The 19594-nt window shown below is 41.2% G+C and overlaps 1 protein-coding gene across 1 annotated transcript in view; it reads left to right on the plus strand.

Moving 5' to 3' along the window:
• Nucleotides 1-19594, plus strand: part of LTBP1 (latent transforming growth factor beta binding protein 1) — a gene marked incomplete at its 5' end in the record, with an annotated part of 61780 nt that overhangs the window by 39386 nt on the left and 2800 nt on the right. The window contains 4 exons of the mRNA XM_010073311.1: nt 2130-2258; nt 3562-3702; nt 6035-6205; nt 16617-16739. Of these exons, the coding sequence (XP_010071613.1) occupies nt 2130-2258; nt 3562-3702; nt 6035-6205; nt 16617-16739 (564 nt within the window). The remainder of the gene's footprint in view (nt 1-2129; nt 2259-3561; nt 3703-6034; nt 6206-16616; nt 16740-19594) is intronic.

Here is a 19594-nt window from a genome sequence, read left to right on the forward strand (position 1 = left end):
GCCCAGGGCAGTGGTGGAGTCACCATCCCTGGAGGGGTTCAAGAAACGTGTCGATGTGGTGCTGGGGGACATGGGTTAGTGGGTTAGGTGGGGTTGGGTTGACGGTTGGACTTGATGATCCTTGAGGTCTTTTCCAACCTTAATGATTCTATGATTTGTCAGAGTTGCTTCTAGATAAATCACTAATCGGTGAGACCTAATTCTGAGAGCTGACAAAAATTGGTGGGATTTAAAAGATTTTTTGGTTTTTTCCCTAACGATTGTCACATGTACTTTTTCAAACTATTCTTCCTCACCGATGAGGACATTACTGGGTCAGTTTTCTAATCAAGTTAGTGAGCAGACCATGGTTGAGTTCAGTTCTCTGTCCTCCTAATATGTTTTTGTGTTATCCGCAGCAGGTGTTTTTTTGCAGATCTAAGATTTCTGCACATCTTTGCAATGTAGATTTGGGACATGCTGTATGTACAGTATGTCCAAATGTGTCTCAGAGAAATCTATCTGCATTGTTTTTGTTGTGCTACCTCAGGATTGATAAGTTCTCTAGCTGCCATAAATATTGAAGCATGGAAATAGTTCATCTGGAAATATCTTCCACAGATCCTTGCCATAATAAGACTTTTTCTGTTTTCAGTACGTTTGTTTTGTAATAACCTCAGGAATGGCACAAAGGACAACCAATAAACAGATAGTACTTCTAGTAATGCAATCTTTCTCTGTTACACTAACTCATGTGTTCCTGTTGCTTTTATCCACAAGCTTCTGCTTATAGGAGCAGCTCCTATTTTCTTAATTGGAATTATCTGTCAGAAGTTAATATACTCAGCTAGCCTTCCTTGACCCTGCTCTCAGGCCTTCCCATTCTTCCCCAGACACAAATCCATGTTCCACAGGAAAAAAAAACCAGACATGTACATGACATTTCTTATTAATCTTTGCATTGTTCTTGCTGCTAAACAGTCAAAATATTTAACTGAAGCCACTTAGTGGCTGGAAGAGTGACTGTAAAAATAAATAGCTTTAGAGCACTTTCAGTTCTTCTGGAAAAAGTAAGCGTTTGAATAATTCACCTTTAAAACTGCTGTACAGCTGGAAATGACAGCTTTGGGCTAAAACGTGTGTTGCCCCAGAGTAACTGGGGAGCGAATCTATAGAAGACAGTGGATTAAGACAATTGGTGTTAAGAGGAGAATCGCCCACTTTATATTGTGCCTTTTATCGCCATTTTTAATACCAGCTGAGCTTTGACAGACTATTCTAGGTGGGTCTAGCAAATGAAAAGTAGGTTGGAAAAAAGGAGGTGAATGGAATTCCAACGGTAACAAATACATAAATACAAGACTGGGAAAAAATGTCTAGAACTGTGAAAAGCTATGTATGAGCTGGCATATATTTTCCATTAAACTTTCCTGAAAACATTTAGCCTCATTTGAAAGTGTGGTAGATTCTCTTCGTCAGCTATCACTAGGTCTACAGTAGTTGCAGCTTTATATTTAGCAACAGACATCATTATTCCTACGTGGTGGGAAGTCTCCACGGAAGTTGTGCATGTAGCTTTGAAAAACAAAGTCACAAGCAGTACGGATATGAAGATTCCCTGCCATGCACAGCAGAGTCACCAAACTGTGTGCAGAAAGGAGAGCAGCCACGAAGTCCATCCATAGGCATAAACACTTGGTTAGTTTTGCAGTTAGATGGTGTGATGAAGTTAGATCCATGATGGGAATCCCTTAGGTAAAGCAAATTATACTGGAAAATCCAGGCCATATTCTTCATCTGTTTTGCTTGGAGCCAAAAGCAACGTGGTACCAAAGGAAAGAAAGGCGAGCTGCAGATTCTTCCAGTCTCTGTGTGCCACAGGACTTATTCTGACAATAAGGGAAAGTCATGGTCAACCGGTTTTCCCTTTCCCATTCCGGCTATGAGCACACTGTAACCTCTTCCACACCAGGTCTGTTGTGTTTTTTGTTTTTGTTTTTTTTTTTCCTGTGGATATCTGTGCTCCTGGGGCCCTCTGTTTAAAGTGCAGTTTGCTTGAACAGAGAAGTGTATAGGCTTTATTCCGTCCTGCTCCTCTGCATGGCCTCGTAATAATTACGGTAACACAGCCTCTCATGTTTTCTCCCCAGATGCTGATGAATGCCAACTCTTTGGACAAGAAATCTGTAAAAATGGCTTCTGTTTGAATACGCAGCCAGGTTACGAGTGCTACTGCAAACAAGGCACATACTATGACCCTGTTAAGCTCCAGTGCTTTGGTAAGTTTATTTAAAGTGGTCTTGTCACTATAATGGTATGCAGATGGGCAAAACAAGCAGACTCATACAGCAGGATTCCCATCAGAACGGCAGTATTCCCAGCAAGGGGAGGAACACTGGGCCTCCAAACTCCTGTAGCAGCTTTTTAAGAGGCATTGGGTCATTTCCATTCCCTTCTGCTTGGCTGGGCAGCAATTCTGGCTGACACAGCGATGGCATGTAGAGCAGGGTTTGCTGCATTTGCATCCTTTTTCAGCAAATTGCTCCCAGGAGTTTGCAACTCCAAAACAGCCCTTTGTGCTCCCCTGGCTGCATCGTCTAGAGCTGGTACCAGCCTTTCCACAGGCAGTACAAGGTGATCGGAGGTGCCTGCCTCCTTATACGCACCCTGCTGCTTCACTCTGCCAAGGTACAGCTTCGCCTTCTGTTCCCTGTGCGTGGGGTGAGCAGGGAAAGTCTGTGTGTTGAAGCTCCCCTTTCATTTGGTAAGTGTGGCGGTTTTACCATAAGAAATCAAATTAACACTGACTTTGTTTTTCAAGGACAGATATTTTCCACAAGGAGTTACTGTGCAATATGAAATTACAGTTCAGGTCCCTGATAAGCCCTTTTCAGTCTGCACAACCTTGTACTCCTTTGGTTCTGGTATGCAACTGAAAATTACTCATAACCGTGACCCTGGCTTTTGCTTTGTAAGCAGAAAACTATGTATAATGTGCAGAATAGCATAATGAAAGGAAATAATTTTGGCAATCGCAGTAAGTGAGCCTTTCACCTTGGGATTCTATGATTGTTCTTTACAAAGGGTGGGGGCTTTGCTGATTTTTATGTAATTTATTTGAAGTAAAATGGCCTGCTCTTCCCTTTGAGCTAAATTTCTGCTTTTCCTCTCCAAGACAAACTAAGGAATAGAACTACCGTGGCTAGGTAAGGTGATTCCCTTCTCCTGACCAGCTCAAGAAGAGTCTCAAAGAGTATGCCCACCTCTAATGCCTGCTGGTACTGACCCAAAGGGACAGAAACATGGGGATGCAGGGTGTGCCTGGCCCTCCAGCCCCCCCAGCAAGCCTCCTCATACAGATGCTCCCTAGTACTTGAGGATTAGAGGTCAGCATCCTTCTGATCTGTCTGTCCTTCTCCGTGGGCACAGGCAGGATTTTGCTGCCAGCAGTTGATATTTGTGGTAATTAACAGAAGGCATGCAGGGAAATCTGCTCCTAATATACGAAAATATAAAGATGGATTAACACAATGCGACTGCTTTGTGCTGGCTCTCCTTGATACATTTCCTTCCATTTTAAAGACACGGATGAATGTCAGGACCCAAACAGCTGTATTGATGGCCAGTGCATTAACACAGAAGGATCTTACAACTGTTTCTGTACACACCCAATGGTTCTGGACGCAACAGAAAAACGATGCATCAGACCAGCAGATTCAAGTGGTATGATCCATTATACATATTACTGAAGTGAGTACACCTCTCCGAGGTGGTGCTGACATGGCTACAGACCCCCATGAGCTTAGACTGGGTCATTCTTGGATGAGCCTGCTCTTCTGGAGAATTTTGGAAGGCAATGCTTGGACCATCATCTGTTGATCCAGAAGGCATCGTGATGTAGGACTCCACAGGGCTTCACTTTGCCAATGCAGACAGGAGATGGCTGGAAGTATTAATGAGAATAGGCTTGGGCTGGGGAGTCTCCAGCCCCCTGATTCACCAGCTCTGCATCTGCCTCGTCCAGCCTCGTAGGTAATGAGGCACAGCCTGCTTGCTGTCTCACTAAGGCTGGGGTTTGGCTGGGGGCTAACTGGAGATTCAGGTCAGAGGGAGTGAGTGCTTCTAACAAAGCAAGGAATAAAAACAGGAATAACAGGATATAGGAGGAAATAGCTGAAACTGTATCTGTGCTTTCGGTTTATTAATACTGAGGGTACATCGAGCTCACATTTTCAAGCTGTGCGCTGCAGCGTCACTGTTAAAGTATGGTTTTTGCATGTTCTTCTAATTTCAGTAGCCTGATTTCAGAAGAAAAGTTAAATATTATGGGATTCTTAGAAACGTCTCAGAAATCCAGAGCATTATGCAGTCTGCACTGCTTTGCCTATGCCACACACATCTTTGAAAGAATTGTTACAATGGGTTTGATTAATATTGGCACTCTATAGCCATAAATCCTGACCTCTGGTCCCTGCAACTTACAATGCATTTTTCTAAGATGCTTCTGTGAAAGGAAATGGGAATACAGACTGAATGCCTGCTTTAGTCACTCCAAATTATAAGACTGGTACTTTTGAAGAGGAATGTGGTCATCCTCTTGCCTGAAACTGTGAAAGAACCACAGGACTTCCATTGTTTGATCTTCAGTTAAACAAACCAAGAGCAGGATTGTCCTTTGGGTTCATCTAGGATGTGAAGAGAATGCAAGGGCCCAAAGGCTCTTCTTCCATCACGCGACACGGGGGCTGATACAGCAGTGACCTTCTCACCCAGCACAAAGCGCTCAAGCCTTGTATCGCTACTGGCAATGTCCTCCCTAACACGGAGGAGGAAGGGGCAGGCTGGTTCCTTTGCTGCCAGCAAAATTTGGAGTTGGTTGCAGAGACCCACTGCTGCTGCTCTTTACTGCATGTTCTGGCAAGTTCTTAGTAGAATAGGTATCTAAATTTTGATCACCTTTGCACTTTTCGAACTCACTGTTTTGAGCTGTTTCAGTTCTATACTCACCCATGCACCAGTGCATCATGTAAAAATGCAGTTAGAAGATGATGCAGAGACAAAACAGAACCTTGGTTTGTGACAACACTTATTTTTCACTCTATGTTGGAACAAAATCAAAACCTTGCAGATGTCTTTACAAAACAATTGTGCTGAGGTTTTTACATTCCAAGCGTAAGATTAAGTTTACAGTTCCTCTCCCTCCGATCAGCAGTGATCAGAGACTGCTAGAACTAGGAACTGTTCCTACTGAGATCTTTGTCAGAACTAGTATGCCTCTGAAATATTCCAGCTTTGACAGAAATACGTGTTTTTGTTAATGTTCATAAGAATGTGTCAGTAGTTCGCAGCAGTATTCTGTCTCTAACAATAGCTGTAAGTGGATGATTAGGGACCAGAAGGGCAGATAAACAATACTTCTCCTCACCGTCCCCAGCACTCTCCCAGCCTCCAGCTATTTTCAGCTCAGGGGATTTCCTGAGCCTGGTGTAGTTTGTCTGTTTGGTTAATGGGACTCTCTTCCAAGTATTTGTCCAGTCTCCCTTTGAGCCCATGTAGAATTTTTGTTCAGCTCTGCCCTAGCTGTAAAAGTTCTTTCAGATGCCATCGATGGCAACATAAGAAAAGCAAAATAACAGCTTTTAAAGATTCATTCCGTGGATGGAGTTCCCCAAATATCACCTCTGTCCTAACGCCTGTTTTTGTCAAGCTCCGTTCACTTCCATGAGAGCGGAGCTGTGTCGGTGTTAAGCATTCAGCAATGACTACTGATTTAGGAAGTTTTATTTCTTGGGTGTCCAACCCAATGTGCTTCTAAATTGGCCGGATAGTGCCAAATCAGAACCTTTTAAGATTCTTGCAAAGCTGAACACTCCAAGGGATGAGCCACCTCAGGTACTTAACAATGGTCATGACTTCTAAGCTTAAATTTGTATTCAGCAAAACCTGTAAAGCTAGGTTATTTTTCTAATCTAAGTTTAGAAAATTTTGCATTATGCAAGTATCTTTTTCAAATAACAGCGATGCGATGATGATCTAATACCGTCTTCTCCATCAGAACAAACTGAAGAAACTGAAGTGTACCAGGATCTTTGCTGGCAGCATCTAAGTGATGATTTTGTTTGTAGTCGACCTCTGGTTGGAAAGCAGACCACATACACCGAGTGCTGTTGCCTGTATGGTGAAGCCTGGGGCATGCAGTGTGCTCTGTGTCCTATGAAAGAGTCAGGTAAGGAAACCTACGTGTCAATTCTTGGAATGAAACCTGGAATACTTAATCAGTTTAATCCCTTGTATTTATACTTGGGCTACTAACATAAGAAAGAACAAAAAAACCCTAACCCTTCAACAACTAATGGATTATTTTTTTTCTCATTAAATAAGTGAAAATCATTACAGTCTAGATTTTGAAAACATAGCTGCTCTTATTTTGGGGCACATACAGGACCCACTTCCTTCAGGTGGAACTATAGGTGATTGGCGATTTAGAACCTTGGTAGAAACAGGAGGGCATTTTAAGGGTAGCAGAGTTCCTCAACATGACTGACGAATTACAAACCATCTATGAAAATACAGATACGGTTCACGTGCGCACACACACGATAATCAACAGGCTTCATAACTGGTTTGGATTTGTGTTGCTGGTGTGATACATTCAGCGTTTTCCGGTGTGATTCTGCCAGGCTGGCTGCAATTAGGTGTGTTTGCTTGACAAGGATCTGATAAGCTGTGGTTTAGAATCACTAAACCTGTCAAAGAATGAGTTGTTATTTATAAGGCTGTATGCTCAAATGTTATGAAATGTATAGATGAGCAATTTAAGTTTTTTTTTTCCATGTTTAGAAATTAGACATTGTTCCAAGATTTTTCAGGTAGAAGCTGCTTCTTGCGGTGACTACAGAAGCTAAATGGATGGAGAGAGAAATGTTGTCATTGACACACAGACTTATTTCTGGGGACTGGGGGCTGGAGAAGAAACCAGTGGAAGCAGCGTAGGTGTAAGCCATGCTGTGTCTGAGATGGGTCAGCCCTGGTGTATACAGCCTGGTACCATACTAACTCCTCCCATATCATCTATTCCAAGGCTAGTTTGGATGTAGGTTTCTTACTACAAATGTGTCTTTTAGTAATATGGTTTTCCATGTAGGAATGCCATACCGCTCTAGTAAAGCATTTTATTCTGATCGTCCTCAGATTTTCACTTGGGCGTGCGTTACTCTAACCATAATGTTGTGGCTAAAGCACTACATGTTTTACTTGTAGCAGGAACCCTGGAGTTAGAACTACATCAAGAAGCTCAGTGAAGCATTAATGTGGCTGGTTGTGTCTGCTTGGGTTTTATGTTTTTATAATTTACTTGCAAGGTCCCTGAACCTGTTCTTATATATCTTTACTTTGCTTGAGTTTGCTTTGGAAGTGCAGCAACTGAACAAAGTGCCTGATTTTGATGATGTTGGCTGGAGTAACTGCTGGCTGATGCTTACCTCAGAAAGAGACTGAAGAAGAAAAACAGAGCATGACAGCAGCTTGATTTATAAGATATGGAATTCTCTGAAATGTCTTTGTCAGAACAAATCTTACAGGAGGACATTCCCAGGCACTGAGTTACTACACCTGCTAGAATAACAACTGCAATGGAATGAAATGTGATATTAAAAAACAAAATACAGGGCGACAGCCAATAGCAGGAATCATTGCTACAACTTGGAGCTCCTCAGGTGGAAAGACAGAGCAGAAAAAAGGAGGCTTTTTCTGTGCAAAGTTCTTCACATGGTGTCAGTGACCCATCTGTGTCATGCAAGCGTGCAATCCTGAGAGAAGGAAGGAAAACTGTGCCTGGTAGAGAGAGTTCAGGTAGGTGTGAGACTTGTTTCTCAAGATTTCTAGCTAGTTACATTTAAAGCAGGATAAATCTGAACAGGAACAGAGAAGGACTACCAAGATGGTCAGGGAATGGAGAACCTGTCGTATAAGGGAAGATGAAAAAAAACAAACCTAGATGTGGAACAAAGGCTGCAAATGGCAAAACTCTCTGCTACAGCATGATCATGGAATCACAGAGTCATTAAGGTTGGAAAAGACCTCAGGGATTCCCACAAGCTTTTAAATTAAAGAACAGTGCTGATGTGAGGAAAAAAATTGGACCAAGTTCAGTCTGAACATATTTAGGCTTGAAATTAGATGGATTTTGATCATTAGGACCACAGGATTCTGGATCAGCAATCCTGTGACAACAGTGGGGTGCAGTTCCCAAATAGCTCTATGAAAAAACCTGAGAAATTAATTTCAAAAATGACATAAAGGTTCTGGATGGATAACATTATGCTAAACGTCACTTGAATGACCCTCAAGTGACAAAGCTGAAGAGCATTATGTTGGATCATAACATCTTTCTCCCTCCAGACAATTTTTATGTGAAGTTTAATATGCATTGAAAAGTATCTGCTTTAACTGAAACTACAAGGCATACTTTGGTTCCAAATATTTTCAATCATCATTATAAATTGGAACATAGATGGTTAAAAAAGTAAAAACATATTGAATCTTTAGTATGTCAGAAGAAACATACAAGCTTCCATTTCTTAGTGGAGGTTGTATATGCTCATGTGTCCTTGCACACGTGTGTGCACACACAGAAACCTGGAAGCCTTTCTCTGTTTTCAGGAACATTTACCAAGAAAAATTTAAAGCTGACTGAACTGAATAAATGATTCATTTGACATGTCTTCAGTTTTTAGCATTTCGAGTTATATCATTGGCTTGAGAGAGTGCTTTCACACCTCTGGGCCAGGAGGTCGCAGGTTCAAGTCCTGGCTGGGGAACCTGGAATTCCTCCATTTTTAAATCCTTGTGTATTGTGTTGGCCAGATTTACTACTGAGGGTGTTTGCTTATTTCCCAAGTTAGGGGCATTCTGAAGATTTGTAGCACGCGTTAAAGAAGACCTGAGGATGTGAAAAGCGTTATCACCAGAAGACTTTCACCATGAAATGGGTTGGATCATAGAATGGATCAGTCACTGATCTGTAGTTTCATTTTACCTTGTTTATACTCCCCTTGTATTTGAGGATCTACGTGCTGCACTTAGAAAGAAGGAAATACAGGCCTACCACCATAAATGATATATTTGCAAGTCCCTTCGAAAACAAATTCACGCTTTAATAAAAACAGCCTCTAACTTTTGTGTCCCAGCTTTTCTTTTCATGACAAGATCTACGTGTCCTGTTGAAGTAGCATCCAGCGTAAAAATGGCAGGAAGAGAGAGAACTTTTCGAAGAATTGATCCGTATAAATGAAAAAGAAATCCAGCCTATCATCAGCAAGAAAACAGAATTGGTGTAGTTGATAAGATTTGTAACAACTACTGATGGATGCTTGATCAAACGCACCCCACTTTAAAATGACAGTAAACAGCAGAGCCTGACACAAAAATAAGCAGCACCTTGTGAAGTATTGCAACTGAACAGCAACATCGTAACCACAGTGAGACTGATAAGTATTTTGCTGACAACATCAAGGAACAAACTCAAAATACTAGTTCCAAATCCTGATCAAAACAGTGCAAACATGAACAGTAGTGATGTGATCGAGCACATCTTATTTGTTCAAACAATTTTGTTTGACAGGCCGCCTTGTAATTAAGCAAAGGAAGCAAAGATAGATTGTTTTAACTTACACTGGTTCTAACGTTATGATCTTATGATATCATAGCTCAGATAAAGGCTTTCACAGATTGCATCCAATACCAAAATGTTGACTAGTGAAATGTATTCTCTCTGGGCTCATTGTGGTGTCAGGCTGTATTTGCCCAAAGAACTTTTTGTAATTATCCTTAAGAAACCTCTTTGGTATTTGAGGTTTGTCATTTGCAATCTGCAATAATTGACCAATTGAGGAAAATTAGAAAATTTGATACTTTTAGGTAACAAAAGCAAAACATCCTTTCTTTATAGCACCCACCCACAAAAAAAACCCCTGTCAGACAACCTGCCTTCAAGTTCTGCTTCCTTTGTCAATTCAGTGTTAGTGCTGTGAGACCCAACTGTCTCCATCACGAGTCCATGCTCTAGTCACTGGCAGCAGGAAAGGCATCGATGGGTTTAGCAGCTGGGTCAAAGCATCCATGCCAGAAAACAGAGCAACTGGCCAAGACTGAAAAAATGTGGAATCTAAAATAAGGCCATACACATCTCATGTTAACCTGAGCATGTAACACCTGAATTATAAACCTGCTGAGCCTCTAGAAGCTCCTGTGAGACGCTCATGGGACTGGAGTGGATTTTAGGCAAGGTGTATTGTTACAGGGTACAGGAAATTTGAAGGGAGGAGATAGAAGTTAAGAGCTAGAAAATGTCGAGTAAGGTGGTGTGCTGGAGTCAGTGTTCAGTTTAGGGAGACTGCCTATTTTTGTATTTGTAAAATGATCTTCGGAAACCTGTCTTGGAGTTTGTTATTGCAGTGCAGTACCACCTTTGCTTCAGTGACGCCTTAGGATGCTAGGAAGGTGGTATTAGAGTGCCCTTGAACTTCGTTAAGGCTCCTTCTATACGTGGCTGCCTGGAGAAGTTGTAATATGGAGAAAGGGGGTCAGGTAGGACTGGGACTCTGCAGTTTTAACAGATGTTTTAATAACTGTTTCTGAGGATAGGGGTACTAAGAACTGGGTGGTGGTCTGACTACTAAGATAATGTCATAACACATTCTTGGGTAACTGTAAAGGACATCAGCATTCAGTTTATCAGGCTGCTTATGTGTGGAACCTTATACATACCTTTTACTCTTTTACAGGACGTTTTAAATTCCAGTAGTGTCTGGGTTTATGGAACCACTTTATGTTTAGAAGATCTGCAAAAAGGACAATGGTAGAACTCCAGTCAGGAGATGGTACAGATGTTCTGTGGGACTAGGAGTCACATAAAGAACTGCTAAGACTCATGTCTCGCTTCAAGTTTCTCTTTTTCTCCACCTTAGCATTTGCAAAGCCCAGACTAGGGGAACACTGAGGCTAGTGGGTAATGTGAATCATTTGGGGTGTCGTATCATGTAGGATTTCTCTTGGCCAATTTCACTTTTTTTTTATTTTTTTTTTTTTAATCACAGAACCCCACATCTGTCTTGGTCCTGGTCCTATCAGTTTCCCTTTCCATCAGGAAAGAGCAGTAGGCACCCTGAGTGTTAGATTCCTCTGAACTGTTACAGACATCTGCTGTAGGATGAGATGGTATCCTAGAAGTGGTTGTGTCCTTCAATGGACCAAAAAGAGACACTGGATGTCTAGTTCAGGCGCAGACCCTTGGAGATGCCTACACGTAGTTGCAGTTTCTGGCAGGGCAGATGAGATTGTGTTTTTGTTGCAAGGAACTCAGCATATACTTTGTAAACATTATGAGTTAGTTCTGGGCTGAGCTTTCACCTAATGAGAACATGGTGTTCCCTTCGAGTTCTGGCTAGTGTCACTCATGAAGATTTGGAAGTAGAGGGAAAATCGATGTGTATAAAGGATGAGTTTCCATCTGTCCTCTCTTGAGATGGTAAAGATCGGCAGGGAGGCACTAGATCTGTTTCTGGAGCACATTCATCTTTCCATTTAGAATGGCACCGTGCCTCCTTCCTTTCTGGTAAGGACTCTGGATAAATGGATTATCTTTTGGGCTCAAAATATTACAGAGATTGGGCCTTAAATATTCAAGTCTTACGCTCACTTGTGCAGATTTTTGGCTGCTTTCATTTCTGTTGATGAAGATTTTCAGTGCTGCTTCTGAAGTTTAGGAGAGACATGCAGAATAGCCTTGGAAGGGTTTTCCTCATGAAACCTCATATTCCAAGTGTACATGGGAGTCAGAAGGAGTCAGAAAGCCATTTGCAAGGTTGTGTCAGGAAGAACCCATCTCTTACTACAACTTCTAACAATCTACCTCAAGTAGTAGGAGAGAGAAGATTGTTTTAGGAAATTTGAGCAACCTTAATTGAGGAACAAAAGGTGACTACCAAGAGGCTTTGAAATAATCAGGCTGGTAATTACTTCAATTTTAACAGGAGTTTTACGTCCACTGTGAGCTTTTCCTCAGTGATTTCATTTAGAGTATCTCCATGTGAGGTTATGAATATCCTTAACTCATGAAAAAAGTCCTTTAAGACTGGTACCCTTCCCTTTTTCTTTATCACCAAGACTTGTAGAATATATATGAACGCTGTCCACCACAAACCTCAGGATGTCAAATGATCTAAATTGTCAAATAGCACAACCTAAATGTAGAGCAGAAATATCTTTAGCTTTGGTTCACAGATGATGCAATCTCCTGAGAGAGCATAGGTCTAACCAATTCAGACAGATGTCCAGAATCTCTGGTTGGGAAGGGATGTATATTAAGTGTAATAAATGCTTTCTTGGCTTTGTCCTTCTCTCCAGCAGTTTCTTCCATGGTGAAATTGTTGCATTCTTAAATAATTTGAAGAAACTGTCTTGGTGTTGATAGCTTTGGCTCCTTTTTTGTGTGTGTGAAGGTGACAATTCTGAGGAGCTGGAACAGAAATAAGGCTTGTTTTACAGCCAGGAGGTGGGATTGGCTGTGGTGCAGTTGTTTCATGGTTATATCAAGAAAAGCTTCTTTCTATAACATTTTGCTTTAAATACATGAAATAGGGAGTATTTTTTCTGACTAGATAATACAAATAAGGCCCACGCAGGGGGCCTGTATATGCAAATTAGATACACATTTGCACAGCTGCCCTTGTGCTAACAAGCACCTAAAAGCCAGTCAGTCCATCCCATTTCTGTTGCATTGTCTCTATCAGCCTAGCTTTCATCACCAATTACGGCTAACATCTGTGCCAGTACGTCTGTGTGTCTAGCTGTAATCCCCTCACATGCTTGTTTTATATGCACACATCTAACTTAAAAAATGTCCTTTACATTTTTGGAAGCATACATCAGCTTCCTTTTATAATAGCTGTCCTAAGTTATACAACAAGCTGTCTCAGTGCTTCATTTGCAAGTTATGAGAAGAACTTAGAAACACATGGAGACATGTAGACTAAATTATATTAAAAACACAAGTCTCTCTTTCCTCTTGAACCGCAGTTGTATTGTCCCCGATCACAGACAGATGAGCGAGCAGGGAAAATAAATCCATATAGAAAAAGGTTTTATCGTTGATTGTGAATTACAGAAAATGTATATTTTTTTTTCCTTTACATGAAAGATTATTTTGAAAGTGAGCATTAATTTCTAAAATTCTAAAATGTTTTTGTCATTCGGGGTAGTTACAGATTTTCCCTTCCTCTCTGCCCCCTTGCCACCTTCTTGATCTCAGTTTCCTACTGTCATCTCCCTCAGGCAATAGCACACTGTTCTCTCATTTGTATACTTGCTGCAACTTTCTGTGCACCAGTCATGCTTTTGCCCACAAATCTTACGGCACTCTGTTCATTTAGTTCCCTTCCCTGGACAATTGTGACCACCATAGAGCACAGTGACCCAAAATACACTATTTTTAATTTGAACTGTAGGAACATAGCGTAGCAAGGGGAAAAGTTTAAAATAACAGAAATTGTATGTACACATCTGTCTTGCCGTAACTTGTTCCATCCTCCAGAGGGGAACTCTGATGGGTTCATTTTTCTCAGGCATCCAAGTCTCTAGTTCACCTTATTTCAGAATGCTGGTTCTCATGATCTTTCCAGATTGTGGCCCCTGAGTGCCTTTCAGTCTTTGTACTCTCCTCTCTGGCTCCTCTCTGGCCACCCTTTTCTTCCCTGGGGGGGGGGGGAGGGGGGGGAAGCAAGCCAAGCTCAGCAAGGTGCCATAGATAACTTGCCTGAATTGTCCTGAATTTCTGCTGTTGGTTTCTTAGGTGGGTTGCTGTTTCTCTCCTTGGGTTTATCTCCTGAGCACATAGTAACTGAATCCACATACTACAAAAGACAAAAGAGAAAGTCTACGCTACTTGGACAACTAAACAGAACGTACAGTATTAAGAGAGTGTCATAGTTAATTCCAAATCATCACAGTATGTATCAAAACAGCAATATAAATTATATATGAGGATAGGTGTATGCATTCTAAAGTGACTTAAGACAATTAATGCTCTTGACAGCTTTTGTGTTAAAGCTCTATATACAAATAGAAATCATTATTATGATGTAAATCATTAAAAGATTAGTGTATTAACAGAAGTTAATTAAGCATAATAGACTTCAAGAGGTTAATAGATCTTAGAGTTATATATACAGCCTTGTAGAAGACCTTGATATAGTTACAACTTCTTGTAACAATAACAAGTCTAGAGTATGCCCTAAAACAGCTCTTCATCATTTTGTAGCCACTAATTTACTTATAATGAGACCTAAAAAGGCAGACATCCAGAACTTTACTGGTGAAGGACCAGTGTGGCAGGAAACAAGTTTCTGTTGTCAACATTTCTTTAGTCTTCTTTAGATAATAAACAACTTTGCATTGGCTAATGCACAATATAAAATAGTCTTGCACGATCTTCAAACTACACAGCTCTCATATACGTGAGAGCTCCAGCACTATGGATTTTCAAATGTTTGGGCTGCTTCCTTCAGAAGAAAAACATTGTTTCTACTGCCAGTATCACTAAATGCAAAATGAGCACTGGGTAATCAGAGATGCCAGTGTCCAGGTTCTGTCCAATCCTCTCCATCAGATCACATTCATGTGGAAGAACTAGTGATCCCTCAGCCCTGCTTTCCTTGTTCCCTTGCTCTTCACTGACTGGTTTTTTTGTGGTGGTTTCTTCCACACAGGCCAGATGAATTAGTATTTTGTGGTAGAGCGTAGATTTCCTTTGCCAAGAACATTTGCGTACATCTGTGAGAAAGTGCTTTTACACTTCTGCACAGCTTTTCTCTGTGTACGTATCAGAGCCCTTGGGCATAATGAGTAGCTCACCACAAAACAATGAAGGAGTCAGTCTGAGATGATAACCTGGCTGTCCCCATATGCAGATGTGATTTGGGCTTAGATGTGGGGAAAGAAGAATAGGGTGGTTCTGGTCTTGTGACAGCTCTTAAAACTATGCTTGTTATCGTAGTATCTCATTGGGAAGCTGTGTATTAAGGGATGTAAGTAACACTTGCTATAATACGCTGTTTATTTTCTCATGCTGGCTTTGTTTCACGTGCCGTGGGATGTCTCTCTTGGGGAGTGTACTTTTTCATCTGGGAGAGGAGAGGGTTGTTTGAATATAATTATTATTGTGTATAAATATATTCTGGAGGATGCACATCAGAAAAAAAAATCACCTTGCACTTGAAGCAGAAGGTGGTGAGATTTGCAATGATTTGTAAGTTCTCTGGGGAGTTCATTCTGCAGACCCACGACAGTTCTGCGATGTGCACGTACAAGCTCTGCCTGTACTGGACAGTTTTACGCTCTCAAAGAGCCAAGTTGTTGACCACAGAATTCAAACAGACTTTTTGAACATTTTGTTGTTTTCAGTACAAATAAAACCATTCCAGGTGGAGGAGATACTACCTGTGAAAATCAAATGACAATGCTGGGCAGCAAGTGGGGTTGTGCTCTGCACTGTCTAGAGGCAGTCGGGATTTATCCAACTATTTGCTGTCTGGGACAGTTCTACACAGCATGAGGTTTCTGGCTCTGTAACCATCTGCAATTCTTGGATTTTGTATCTACTTAGGGCTTTTTTTCCTCTCTTTTGGTGGTTTTCTTTCCCGTCCTTGCTCTGGCTGATTCTGAGAACCCCAGGCAATCTTCACAGAAACAGACGCTAAATAGTCTGTAGCAACAGTAAAGGAGCACCTGGATTGCTCTGCTTTAACAGTGTTTCTGTTTTCAAATAAATTATCTCGCGTGTATTTTAGTAAATGGTAATGGAAACAGAGCTGACACAACACATCAAATGAAAATTCAAACTCTGCGTCAGCATTTCAGACACCGAATCTGACAGCTAAAATGAAGAGTTGCTTTGGTCTGCTTCAACTTGCGTAGTCTGGCTATTGCAGAGAGGCAGAAAATCAGAGTAGAACTCTTTCTCCTGTGTATTTCGCCTGGTGCTTCGGGGTCGGCAGCCAAGGAGACTTTGAACAGCACTCATACTTAAGGATATGATTTGAAGATACAGTTTGCAGATGAGCATGTGCTCTTTTTAGAAGGACTTTTCATTCTGTGATTTCTGCGGGTTGGGTGACAGTGCCAGAAGTATGGTCCCACCTGCTCCAGTTTGCTTCCTTTGGGGTGGCTTCTGCTAGCAGCCCCAATGCTCTGGGGTGGCCTCTGTTCCACCAGAATGAGGAGTGTAACTAGAGCTGGCCCTGGAGAGGGGTGCACTGGCAGCAGGACACCCAGCATCCCTCTGCTCCTGCTTCTCGTGCAGGCCAGAGGAACCTGACCCATAACTTTTTGTACAGTGATTGACTCAAATCTATCCCTGGTGTTATCCTTATTATGACTTAATAGTCTGCATTTGGCTCATTAACATTTTAATGACATTCTTCTTGAAGAGAAAATACTTTGTGGAAATTGCAGATTTATGGTGTTTCTAGGAAGATAAGTTTATTTCCAGCTAATAGGAACCACAGCTCACTGGGACTAATGTAATGCAGCCTGTGTTACAAGTGTGATTAGTTTTATATCCTATTTTCTTTCCCCCTCAGAGGATTATGCCCAGCTGTGCAACATTCCTGTTCCAGGATCTCGACGGCCATATGGACAAGATGCTTTGGTTGACTTCGAGGAGCACTACACTCCAGAAACTAATCCATACTTTGTTGAAGACCGTAAGCAAGTTTCTATGTTATGTAAAATACTTGAAATGAGGGTTGTAACTTGGATTATTTCCCTGTATCTGGCTTCATTCGTCTGTTTGCTTCTGAGTAATGTGGCCTATTTATGTTTTAGTTATTCCTATGACACTAGCTTTCGGTCAGGTGTTCTGGTTCAAGAGCCAGTATTGTATGAGAGTCCAGTTGGGCTCAGAGTACAATATTAATTTTTAATATAGTTAAATAGTTTCTGCCAAGTGTACTAAATTTGTATTTACCAACAGATTTACAGCTCAAGGTCAAAAGGATTGCCAGTTTTCCTTCTCACAAATTAATTTTCCTTTGGAGCGTGGGATAGATTTCTTCAGAGTGCGTTTAGTTTAAAAGAAGAAAAAAAAAATCTCTTCACGCCAGCTTTCCGTGATTTTCCAGCAGAATTTATATGGGGGAGATGGAGAGCATGAAAGTCTTTCTCTCTCAACAGAGAAAATGTACAGCACAATATGATCAGAGAGTATGTATGTATATAGCCTTGAGGCTAGATGGAATGGCCTGGCAAGCAGGGCGTGAGAGATCGTATACAGCACCTCAGTTGTACTTCAGGAATATCTGGGGTTTTTATGGGTCCTGCCCAGCTCACTGTTAAGACCTGTGGGAGAGGAACGCTTATGGATCTCAGCATCTTCTTCAAAATCAGCCACCCTGTTACAGGTCTAGCATATTCTGTCAGAGTTTTAGAGAGGAAAAGTGGAGGTATCCGAACTGGTAATTCCCCATGCTTCATACACATGGCCTGCAAGTTGCTGTTTCCCAAAGTGCTTCTCCTGTACAAGGAGTTATTTTTAAAGAAACGCTAATAGGTCAGAACAGGGTGAGAGAATACAGAACTGCACAAATCAGGTTAATGAGTTCATTTCTCTTTAGCACTGGAATGATCTTCTAGCTCTGCACAAAATTGTAAAAGGTCTTATTTCTTAATATCCAGATGATTTTAATTAAACAGTACTGAGTGTTGATGTCTAACTGAAACGTTACGCAGATGTTAACTACTAAACAGAATGAAAAGCCCAGAAAGATGACAGGGTAATCAACGTGATAGGTAAATAGTGAGTGGGAAAGCAGCACTTCGCGAGTTACAAGCAGTGGTGAATAAATGCAATAAAATTGTGGACAGTATTGATTCCACAGCTGAGTCCACTGTCTTAGAGGCTTAAGAGCTCATGTCTCTTACTCCCATCCTATCACTGAATCGGATACGGTGGCAGGCAGATGCATAAGAAACCCCAAAGCACACAGCTGTATGACTGTCCTCAGCAGAGGCATATTCCCTGACTGATACAGAGAGAGAAAAAAATGTCTATATGTGTGTACACATGTTTATGTACATGCATATATATATATGTACATATATTCAAATAAATGATACATTTTCTTCCTTTTAAAAATATCTATGTATTTGGGGAGGGGGGCACCTTTCCCTTTCTTGGCACCATGTGTTTTCTAAATTAGCAAAGCTCTTCCCTTTGAAAGACCCTCAGGAGCCCTCTGCAAGCTCTGTTAGAGGACCTGAGAATACAACAAAAATTGGTGAAGTTTCTTACTACAGTGTTACCATGCATCATGAGAGTCCGCTCAATATCCTCAGGACTGAGATGTGATTTACTGGGTTCATGGAAAAGATTGTAATGTTTCCCACTTAATGTACACTTGTTTACATCCTGTGCGTTGTATATGTTCTTGAGATGTGGCATATGTCAGCAAGTCCTTATGTCACATTCAGTGTCTCCAGAATTTATGCCGTGTATGACTGACCAGCATGATCCTTACTAAGAATCCCACCAAGCTAGAGGAAATCCAGGAGAGAAACAGTGTATGTAGTGAACGAGGTGGGGGGAGTGGAAATGACAGTACAGACCTTAAATGGAGGATGATACAGAAAGGGCAGAGTAGGAAAGGAAAAAAGAGCGCTTCAAGAACCAAGACTGGATGGAGTAAATATAGAGGAGAACAAGCACAAGGAAAGGGAAATTCATATTCATAGGTACCATTGCAAATCTGCTTATCACAACTGTTACAACAATATAAATCAGTACGCAGATTTTAGACAAACCAATAGTTTGTTTGTGGAGTCACTATATTCGTTATAGTAGTTATGGGACAAATGGGGAGATATATCCTGCTCTGCTCCACTCCAGCCTCACTTTCCCCTTCATGTCTATGCTATGTATTGATTATACTGGGAAACCTACAACTCCCAAACACTCTGAACTTTCTCCTGAGAAGTCTTTTTGATGTAATGGGCTGCCATCTGCAGTCTTGTTACATCACTGCTCCACGAACAGAAAGCTCGTTAAAAAACTTTTGCAGGAATTAGGAGCAATTCAGCCCTACAGAGAATCTCTGAACATGTGGAAATGTCAAATAATTTTTTAAGTCCTTCCTTACATATAAAAGCATAACTGTCAAAAAAGCCCTAAGACGGGGAGCACAAAAGGCATTGTACAAACCGCTGAATACAAAGACAACTCTTTAGCTTTGACTGCTCACCATCTAGAATTATGACAAGGAGCAATTGGTAGATTATAGCTATTTGTACTGGCACCAGTCACTGGAGTACCAGCCAAAGGGTTGTTAACCAAAACCACAACAGGAAAAGCAGTCTCTGATTTCTTCTTACTTTCCTTAAGGCAGTTGAGATTTTTTTTCTTTTAAAACATTTTCTTCTAGATAAATTAGAATGCATCTCTTCCCCTCTACACACACCTTATTTTTTTAGAGTACTGTTTTAAGGAACTTTTACCCCAAACTGCACTACCTCTTCTTACCTTTGTTTCCATAAAGGTTGATACACATACAAATTCAAATAAACG

The sequence above is a fragment of the Pterocles gutturalis genome, unplaced genomic scaffold (genome assembly GCF_000699245.1).
Source record: "Pterocles gutturalis isolate BGI_N339 unplaced genomic scaffold, ASM69924v1 scaffold11382, whole genome shotgun sequence".
In the NCBI taxonomy this organism is placed as follows: domain Eukaryota; kingdom Metazoa; phylum Chordata; class Aves; order Pterocliformes; family Pteroclidae; genus Pterocles; species Pterocles gutturalis.